Here is a 10,647-nt window from a genome sequence, read left to right as displayed (position 1 = left end):
GGGTAGAACATTCAGCCGTCACCGCTTGCATTGCTGGCAGCTACGTGCAGCAAGATCGGGTCGCCGCCATCGGAGACCGTTGGAGCTACCACAACAGTTGGGACCGGGCTGGTGAGTCAATCAGATACTGTGTGAACACGCATTTAAAAAAAAACAAATACCGCAAAATAAAACTGCTTCCTACCCCGCAAAACATCCTACAACAAACAATTGTTGGTGCGGTGAAGTTCTGCAAATTCAGTTCCTGATACCGACGTATAAAACTGCCATTTTTATGCAGACATAACCGTCTGGCAAGTTTGTTACGAAATGATCAATGAAGACGACGATGTATATGCTTTCATGCAGCTTTATTCTCTGTGGTGCTAAAATGCTATCGGAAAAATAGGCTGAAAAACTTCAATTGGCCTTATTTTAATTTTCTAAGCATTTTATAACCCCTCGTCTTTATTTCCAAAGTACGTGTATATAAACAATAAAAATGAAATTATAACTATTTAAAATGATGGCTTAACGCAGCTTCCTAAACCCCAAGTAAATGTTGCGCCTCCTAGCCGATTATGCACCTGAGTGCGTTATAGCTCATAAATTTTCTATAACAGTAACGAGCATTGTTTCCCTGCCTGGGGAAATAAACTTTAGCGACCAAGACAACTTTTTCAAACAAGGAGAAATTGTATGAAATCTTCCATTTACTACCCATCCCCAAAAAGCCAAGTTAATTTTGTCAAACTATGCACTCATTGCACAATATTTTAACCATACCCTTAATCATGGCTTTGTTTCTCCAGTTATCCATTTCGTGTTATTTAAGCGTGCAAAGTGAATATTTGAACGGAAGGCTCAGCAAATGTTTAAGCTATTTGCCGTCCCAAAATTTGCTGTTAAGATGGCAATTTCCTAGCCACCTCAGGACTTCTCTTTCAGATATGCAATGTGATTGAGAATATTTGTTTCAAAACAGTTATCTAAATTTTCTGGAAACTTAGTGTTATTGCTAGGGAAAAAGGTTAATGTGGTCAAGCATACTTAGTGATTTGTGAAGCAACTGGTGGTGTACCAACAACTAACTCTGCAGTTATTGAATGTAATGTAGTTTGCCCAGATCTCTGCCATGTCTTTTGACACATCAGTTTACAAATCAAGAGTATCCCATGGTGATATGTAAAAGTAACAAAAGTGCCCAGTGGAGTTAGAAAAAATTTAAATTGTCAATGCTGCTTCTTGACAGTTAATAAACCACTGCAATCCGAGTGCTGCCTTTTAGCTTAGCCTCCCTAAATGCCTGTCAATTTATTTTTTAGCAACAAATAACTGCTCGCCTAGTTCTTAATTATTCTTCTCCTTTGCCTTCCCCCAGCTGCAGTGAAACTGACATAATCAAATTTCCTATTGATTAAACCTTGTTAAACCTAAGAAAATACCAGCTGTTTAATACTTGAATTCATAGAGTGCAGGTATCTGTCTCAACTGGCAGTGCTTTCTTGATCAGATTCTGAATCATCATTGCTTTTCCAAATTCTCCAAAGGTCATGTCTTGCAATGGTAGAGTAACTATTGCCTTTCTAGCTTCTGTATTGTGTAATTCATGCACCTATTCCAGGCAAGCCTTGGTGCATTTACCTTCGGAATGCACCTATATCTTCCACTCTACCAGGACTCGTCTGTTGATTCAAGATCATCTAATTGTGATCTTGGAAGACCCCTATACTGCAAAGGTCTCGGGCTTCACCAGAAACCATAGATCTTTATTTTAAAGTTGTGGGAAGAAATGATCCAAGAGTACCAAGTAAAATGACACAAAATTTAAAATTGCTGTTTGTCTAATCCTTCATTGTTTCTGGAAACATGCCTGTTGACTGGAGAGGGGAAAGAAAAAACAAATATATCCTACACTGTAGAAAAGGCATGGACATGTAGCCCTTGTGCATTCCCAGCAGTATTCATCTTGCCTGAATGTGATGAAAATGATTTACTAGAACTTGAGTGCAGACACACTCAATGTTTACTCTAATTAGGACAACCAAATATGTATGGGATTGGATCTCTGCAACTGAAGAATGAGAACAGATGCCTTCAAATTTTTTACATTGTGATGCTCAAAACATTGTCTAGTGCACTTTGACCTTCAATAGGAAGAACATGAGTTTCCACTTACCTCTGACCATGATAATGCACCGAATCTTACTAAATTTGGTAGTATGTACCAAGACCCCTAGAATCTCTTGTTGGCTCGGCAAACTTAAGGCTGCAACTAAAATTGGAGTAGTTTGTATCCTTGTATTATGGAAGTGATTACCTTGATAGACTAGTAAAATGTTTATTGAAACCTATTTAAATCAAAATATATGGACTAACATTTTTACCTTGCCACTAGCCGATGTCCTGTGGTATGGTTGCAATGTTTAGCTAACACACACTGTGGAAATTGTAGCTGCTTGTGAACCTTTGGTGAATTAGAGGGTGATTGTAACTGTTCATAAATTTCATCTTCAGATCAGCATGAAATGGACGATTTGCTAGTTACATCAGGAGTTTGAAGGTACACTGGTACTGGGGAAATGGGGACGTGTCAAGTTTTGTGATTTTTAAAAAATTTTATTTGGCTGCTTATAGAATCGTAGAATGGTTAAACCACAGAAAGAGACCATTCGGCCCATCGTGTCCCTGCCAGCCCTGCAAAAGCAACACACCTAGACCCACTCCCCTGCTTTTTCCACATAGCCCTGCAAATCTTCTCATTTTTGTTCTCTTTTGAAGGCCTCGATTGAATTTGCCTCCACCACACTCCCAGGAGAGCATTCCAGATCCTAACCATTCACTGTGTTTTAAAAAAAAAAAGTTTTTCAAGTCGTCGCTTTTGCAATCATCTTAAATCTGTGCCCTCTGGTTCTCGCTCCTTTCAGCAAAAGGTACAGTTTCTCCCTATCTACTCTGTCCAGATCCCTCATGTTTTTGAACACCTCTGTCAAATTTCCTCTCAACCTTTCTTCCAAGGAAATCAGTCCTAGCTTCTCCAGTCTATCCATGTAACTGAAGTTCCTCATCCCTGGAATCATTGTAGTGAAACTTTCCTGCACCCCCCCCTAATGCTTTGACATCCTTCCTAAAATGTGGTGCCCAGAATGGGATATGGTAGTCTATTTGAGGCCAAACCAGTATTTTATGCAGGTTTTTCATAACTTGTTTTTGTACCCAGTGCCCCTATTTATAAAGCCCAGGATCTCGTATGCTTTATTAACCACTTTCTCAACCTATCCTGCCACCTTCAATGATTTGTGCACACATACCCCCAGGTTCCTGTGCTCCTGCTCCCATTCTCAAATTTTACTCTTTTTATTTTAGAAATTGCCTGTCCTCGTCCTTCCTACCAAAATGAATTGCCCCACACTTCTCTGCACTAAATTTCATCTGCTACTTGTCTGTCCATTCTACCAGACTTTCTATGTGCTTTTGAAGTTTATCACTATCTTCCTCACAGTTCACAATGTTTCCAAGTTTTGTGTCATCCACAAAATTTGAAATTGTACCCCGTCCACCCAAGTCTAAGGTATTAATATCTATCTAGGAAATCAGTGGTCCTAACACCGACCCCTGGAGAGGCTGCGATTTGTTGGTTTTTGAAGATCTTTAATCTGCTTTATCCAGGAGAGATGTTGGGTTAGTTTATATTGTGTTATGTATTTAAATTTGGACCAGAAAGTGTTGCCCAACAAAGTAAAAGTTGTCTGGGATACTGATTAGGTCCTGTTAGTTGAAATACTAATTGAAGGAGTTAACAAAGTTGTTTCTTGCTTATCAGATTAGCTTGAGACAATATGGTTCATTTGACATCTCCCAAGAGATTTTTTACCTATAATGTTAAAATGGCTCCCATTCATTGAGCGCAACAAAAAGTTTGAGCAAAACAGGCAATGCAATGTCTTTATTCCCCCAGCAGCTTGATGGGCCATTTTTCGACTCAACTGGGAAAGAAGTCAGGATTAAGCAGGTGCCTTTTTCCTTGGGCAAGAAATGACAGCCGCAAATTTTGGGTCTAGAGCAAAGTCTTTTTCACCCTAAAATTAGTACCAGTCAATTCGGTTATGCTGATTTGTAAGAAGTGAAATGGAGAAGAATTTGCTTAAGTTTGAGCAACGGGAAATAATTAAAATTTGCCTTGAAAACAATATTCTGTTCAGTCACTTTTTTTCATGGAAAATAAATTAGTCCATTGATTAACAGATTGTCTCATTAGTAGGTTGCTGATCAGTTCTCCCCTATAAAATTGGAGAACTGCATCTTAGCTATGTGCATGATCACCTAATTGAGTACACACTAGAGTTTTATTGTTGTCTGTCGGGTCACGCTATTGTATAACCTGCATAATAAGTGTACACTCCTGATCATAGCAGATTCATGGTCTGCTTGTGGGGTGGTTAGTGATGCTAACCTGAGTGAGGATTTCCTGTGGATCTGAAAAATATGTCTTGCTAGTTTCTTGATGCACAATAGAGCCAACTACTTCTGTTGCTCACAGTAGAAATCTGCAGGTGTGGCAATACTTGGAGGGGGATATAGTAGGGTTTGTAATGCAAGGGAGGGAAATCATGGGGTCCAGCAGGACTAGAGGTTTGAGGATTTAACAGCAATATATGAGTTATTGGGGAGGAAAGTTGTATGTGACGGTGTGGGTGGGGTGTGCAGTAACGGAAAAGATTGAGATTTCATGTGAAATAGCACAACTACTCAGTTGAATCTTTACTAGTTGATATTTCATGGTGTTATACATGCATAGTCAAGTCCAAATTATAGTATTCAGAGTTAGAGGGCAGGGGATAATAAAACCAGTGTTGTGGAGGGTGGAAGAGGAGGAAGGAGCGAAATGGAAGTGTGGGAGTGGAGAGCGGGAGGAGATTGGGGAACAACCATGGGTTGGAAAATAATCATGCAGGAACTGTTGCAGTAAAATGATCAGTTTGTGGGGGGAGGGTGTTAACTGAGCAAAGGTAGTGTTATGACTGAGGTGGGAGGAGTGCACTGTTTGTTCTAGTTCCACTTCTCCACAGGTCACAACACATTTAAATGTTTACCCAGTTACCGATAGGGTCAATCTATTCTTTATCCCAGAATAAAATACGCCAAACCAGGTTTCTTTAATAAACAACAAAATTATCAGTTTATTATGAAGCAAGGCATAACCAGTAATGAAGCAAAGCATTAACACACAGTGTGAAAGACGAAAGTTCCCTTATATCTTAGCCCCATACACACACCGGTTAACCGAAAAAGATTTTCTTTTTAGAGCTCTGCTACAAAAAAGACAAAAAATACTTTGGCCAAATACTTGCTAATTCTTGAAGAAAAAAGAAAAGATATCAGTTGTCCCTCTTTTGGTTTGGCATCCCAAATATGTGTAAGACGTCTGTCACTTGGGACTTTCTCTAAAGCAATTTGTTCAGGCAGTGTTAAGGATTTGTCTGGCAGGTTTTTCCAGCATCTCAGGAGAAATGCAGCAACCAGGGTTTCAGGCAGGTCTTTCAGGAGGAATGTATCATCAATTTCTCCTTACACTCTTAAGAGCTTCTCAAAGAGATGAGAAAACTGGCAGGATTTTCAGAGAGATGGAATAGGCTGAGCTGGGGTGACTGCTCTCATGGTTGGTTTTTCAAACTCCCAACACTGTCCAAAGCAAAAACAATATCTCGAGTCAAGCCTCCTGACCCCTATAAATCTTGACCGGTCACTTCTTTGTAAACATCTCCCCTGAGGCAAAAAGCCCCTGCTGGGTATTTAGCTGAAGACTGGTGACTTCCAGTACATGTTGTTTGCAAACAAGACCTCTCAGTCCTTTCAGTGACCCCAGTGAAAAAACATCCATGGGATCCTTTTCCGTTTTCCTAAAGCAAACACAAGTCCTCAAAATTTAACAAAAAATGGAAGTACTTTTGTAATACCTATACCCTTGGAGGAATTAAACACCATTTTTAAATGCGTTTCATTACAAAGTATGGAAAAAAGATGAAAAAATATTATTTGCGCACACATTCTCATTCACTCTTTACCTGTAGCTAATACAGTTCTGCTTTGTACCATCTTTGCACTCATAACTCAAAGCAAAGTTAAATCCTAGACAAAGCTTCCCAATTACATTATTTTTTTCATGCAATGTGCATAATCTTTAAGTGACCAGGTTGCAGTAGTAAACTTCATCGGAATAGTCTGGCATTCTGGTTTCTGAGTTTTTCCACAAAGGCTAGGGGTTATGGTCAGTATATACCAGTGTCTTTCTGTAGTCGTGGCGGTCATAGACTTCAAAATGCTTAAGAGCTAGTAATAAGCCGGTTTCTTTTTTTTCCACTGAATATCTTTTTGGAAAAGTATTCCACTTGCCTTTCTACGCCTGATTCATCGTCTTGTAACAGGACTGCACTGACCCCTGGGTCACTAGCATCAATTGCTACCTTGAAGGGCTTCGTGAAATTTGGAGCAACCAACACTGGTTCATTATTCAAAATGGCTTTCAGCCTCTCAAAAGATGCTTGGCATTTCCCTGACCACACTACCTTAGTTTTCTTTTTGTAGCAAGTCTATCAGTGGAGCAGCTGTAGTACTAAAATTTGGTACAAGTTGCAGTAGAAACCACACATCTTCAAGAACCTCATGATTTCTCGCTTAGTCCTAAGGATAGTGAACTCCGCCAATGCTTGTACTTTTGCTGTTCATGGCAACACTTGTTCTTGCCCTACTTTATGCCCGAGGTAGGTTACTCAGGCTTTTGAAAATTCACTATTGACTAGGTTTATCACTAAATCAGCCGATTGTAATTTTCTAAACAGAGCTTCTAGTTGTTTCAAGTGGTCCTTCCAAGTGTCACTGTATGCCAACACATCGTCAGGGTAAATCACAGGTATACTGGCTGCCATTTGGTTCATTAGTCTCTGAAAAGTGGCTGGGGCATTTTTTAGGCCGAATGGCATCACTTGGCATTGGAAAAGACTGCTGGTGTGACACAGGCTGATATTTCTTTAGCTCGGGGTATTAAAGGAACCTGCCAGTATCCCTTTAACAAAACTCTTTTTGTAAGGAATGTGGCACTGCCCACTCTGTCAATACAATCTTCCAAGTGAGGAATTGGGTAAGCATCTGTGTTTGTTACTGCATTAACCCTGTAGAATCTAGTTGAACCATCTGGTTTAGGCAGTAACACCACTGGGGAACTCTAGCTGCTTTGAAAGGGTTCAATTAGGTGGTTTTCCAGCATGTATTGGATTTCTGCTTTTACCTGGGCCTGTTTCTCTGGACTTGAGTGATAAGGATGCTGTTTTATAGGAAAGGATCCCCCTACATCAATGACCTTCCTTCAATCATAAGGTCAGAAGTGGGGATGTTCGCTGATGATTGCACAATGTTCAGCATCATTTGCGACTCATACTGAAACAGTTCATGTAGAAATAGCAAGGCTTGGGCTGATAAGTGGCGTGCAACACTTGCGACACAAGTGCCGGGCAACGACCATCTCCAACAAGAGTGAATCTAACCATCTCCCCTTAATATTCAATGGCATTACGGTCACTGAATCCCCCACTATCAACTTCTTGGGGATCACCATGACCAGAAACTGAACTGGCATAGCCATATACCGTGGCTACAAGAGCAGGTCAGAGGCTGGGAATTCTGTGGAGAGTTACTCTTCTCCTGACTCTCCAAAGCCTGTACACCATCTACAAGCCACAAGTAAGGAGTGTGATGGAATACTTTGCACTTGCCTGGATGGGTGCAGCTCCAATAACACTCGAAGCTCGACACCATCCAGGACAAAGCCTGCTTGATTGGCACCCCATCCACAAACGTTCACTCCCTCCACCACTGACGCACAGTGGCAGCAGTGTGTACCATCTCCAAGATGCACTGCAGCAACGCACCAAGGCTCCTTCAACAGCACCTTCCAAACCCACGACCTCTACCATCTAGAAAGACAAGGGCAGCAGACGCATGGGAACACCACCACCTGCAAGTTCTCCAAGCCGCACACCATTCTAACTATATTGTCATTTCTTCACTGTCGCTGGGTCAAAATTCTGGAACTCCCTTCCAAACAGCACTGTGGGTGTACCTACCCCACATGGACTGCAGCTGTTCAAGAAGACAGCGCGCCACCACCACCTCAAGGGCAATTAGGGATGGGCAATAAATGTTGGCCTATCCAGCGATGCCCACATCCCATGAACGAATTAAAAAGAACATCCACATCGTTTATGGCTAAGGTATTACATGCTGGCTTGTCTCTACAGATTCCTTTTAAATACTGAGAGTAGCCTTGTTGGGTTTTCTCATTGTTCTGCATCTAAATATGAAAGCATAGTGTCCAATCTCCCTAACAATTCAGTATTAGTTAACCGGATAGTAGGAAGTTCAATTTGAAAATGGTCAGGTCCTTCTTCTGCCTCATCCTCACTATCCCTATCATCCTTCACTGTCCCTATGTCCTGATATACTTTTGCTTGCTTACTCTCCTCCCGGCAATAGTGTTTCAACATATTAATGTGACACAGCCTATTCTTCTTGTGGCGATCTGGGGTGTCAATCAAATAATTTACTTTACCAATTCTCTAGACCACTTTATATGGACCACTGAATCGTGCTTTTAGCATGTAAAGGCAGTAATACTAACACCGCATCCCTTGGTTGAAATGTTTGCGTCTTGGCATGCTTGTCTGCCCATTTCCTGGTTGCTTGGGAAGCTTTTAGGTGTTCCTGAGCCACTTTGCAGGCTCGCGTGAACCGTTCCCAGAACACTGATACGTGATCTAGCACAGAAGATTCGTCACTCTGTTCTAAAAAGCTTTCTTCAGTTAGTTTCAGAGGACCTCTTATCTCATGTCCATAAACTAATACAAAAGGACTGAAACCAGTTGCAAACAAAAGAAATTCCAGCCTGTTGTCCCAATCATGGGGATATTCTTGACAGTGTGCTCTGATCGTTGTTTTGAGGGTCTGATAGACATAAAATTGGAGTCTTGATCTGACTGAATCTCAATCGGTAACCCATGTCTAGTGAAGAACTGGGTTAACCTCGCTACCACTACCTTAGCAGAACTTGTTCTCAAGGAATGGCCTCTGGGAACCAAGTAGCCATATCCATAACAGTGAGCATATATTGGTGTTCCGCTTTTGTTTTTGGTAAAAGTCCGAAACAGTCTACCAACATCTTGCTAAATGGTTCCCTGAAAACTGGTACGGGAATTAGAGGTGCCGGTTTTATGGTAGGTTGTGATTTTCCCACAGTCTGGCACGTCTTACAAAATTGCACCACGTCCTTGGAAAGATCTGGCCAGTAAAAATGTTGACCTATACATGATTTGGGTCTTCCGGATCCCCACATGTCCAGCTATAGGAATTTCATGGGCTATCCTTAATATTTTCCGGTGATACTTCTGTGGTGCCACTATTTGATGAAAAACTTTCCATTCTTCATCCACAGGTCTGGGAGGAGGTCTCTACCTCCTCATCAGAATCCCATTTTTAATATAGTAGCCTTCCAGAACTCCCTTTTGCTTCAGTTGGAGCCGATTTGTGCCACTTTATTTAACTCTGGATTGGCTTGCTGAGCCTTGATCAGAGAAGACTTATTGCACATTTCCTTCAGTATATCCAAATCCCCCAAAAAAGTTTCAGATATTTGGCTATCTGTCAGTGGTGCTAACTTTACCTCTGGCAATGGAACTTGTTTCGCCATTGTTCGGGTCTCTACACATGAATGAAAAAATTCCTGGAACCTTTTCCTGCAACTGTTCTGTCTCATTGACTTCACTTGGTTTTTCGGTGACTACTGGAGAAGCTGGTCACTTCATTCTGGCGAAGTTATTCGCCAGGAGTAGGTCAACTCCATTTACAGGCAAACTATGGACGACTCCTACAGTTACCGTTCCAGACATTAGGTCACATATGGTGCACCCGATACAAAGGTACGGATATATACTCCCTGCTGATGCCATTCACTAAAACCTTGGCATTCAGTGAGCTCTCGGGTGGAAAAGTTATGCCTTCCCCAGCAAAAGAGTTTGGATGGCTTCTGTATCCCTAAGTATAACTATAGGTTTGCTGGCCTCACTTGAGGGATAAGGAGTTACTTTTCCTTTTGACAAGAATTCCCTATAACTGAAGTATCTTATTCATATCCCCCGCACTCTCAGCAAGTTTTTGTACTTGGCCTTTCAGTTGCAGGCAGAGCTATTGCCTGATCTGTCGTACTCTTGGTCAGGACCCCATTGGCTTTGTGTACTCCAATAAGTCCCATGGGTTTACCCCACAACTTCCAGCATTCTGCACGAAGGTGTTGCACCTTGTGGCAATGGTAACACTTAGGCTTGTGGATCTCATTTCCACAGTTTGGTTTGGCGTCCCAAATATGTGTAGACGTCTGTCACTTGGGTCTTTCTCGAGAGCAGTTTTTGTTTTCAACCGGCGCTGAGGATTTGTCCGGCAGGTTTTTCCGGCATCTCAGGAGAAATGTGGCAACCAGGGTTTCAGACAGGCCTTTCAGGAGGAATGTATCATCAGTTTCTCTATTTCTTACACTCTTCTAAGTGTTTCTCAGAGATGGAAAAACTGGCAGGATTTTCAGAGAGATGGAACAGGCTGAGCTGGGGTGACTGCTCTCATGGT

General features: G+C 41.5%; 1 protein-coding gene across 3 annotated transcripts in view; it reads left to right on the top strand.

Annotated features, from left to right (window-relative positions):
* Nucleotides 1–10,647, top strand: part of LOC137372070 (transcription factor Sp3-like) — a 79,282-nt gene that overhangs the window by 685 nt on the left and 67,950 nt on the right. The window contains exon 3 of one of the 3 annotated variants that reach the window (XM_068035437.1): nt 16–111. The exons of 1 other annotated variant lie outside the window; for it this stretch is intronic. In XM_068035437.1, the coding sequence (XP_067891538.1) occupies nt 16–111 (96 nt within the window). Of the gene's footprint in view, nt 1–6; nt 112–10,647 lie in introns of all 3 variants that reach the window. One more of the 3 variants, XM_068035436.1, reaches the window with a different exon arrangement.

The sequence above is a fragment of the Heterodontus francisci genome, chromosome 7, assembly GCF_036365525.1.
Source record: "Heterodontus francisci isolate sHetFra1 chromosome 7, sHetFra1.hap1, whole genome shotgun sequence".
Taxonomy (NCBI): domain Eukaryota; kingdom Metazoa; phylum Chordata; class Chondrichthyes; order Heterodontiformes; family Heterodontidae; genus Heterodontus; species Heterodontus francisci.
This window is presented reverse-complemented; position numbering and strand designations above follow the sequence as displayed.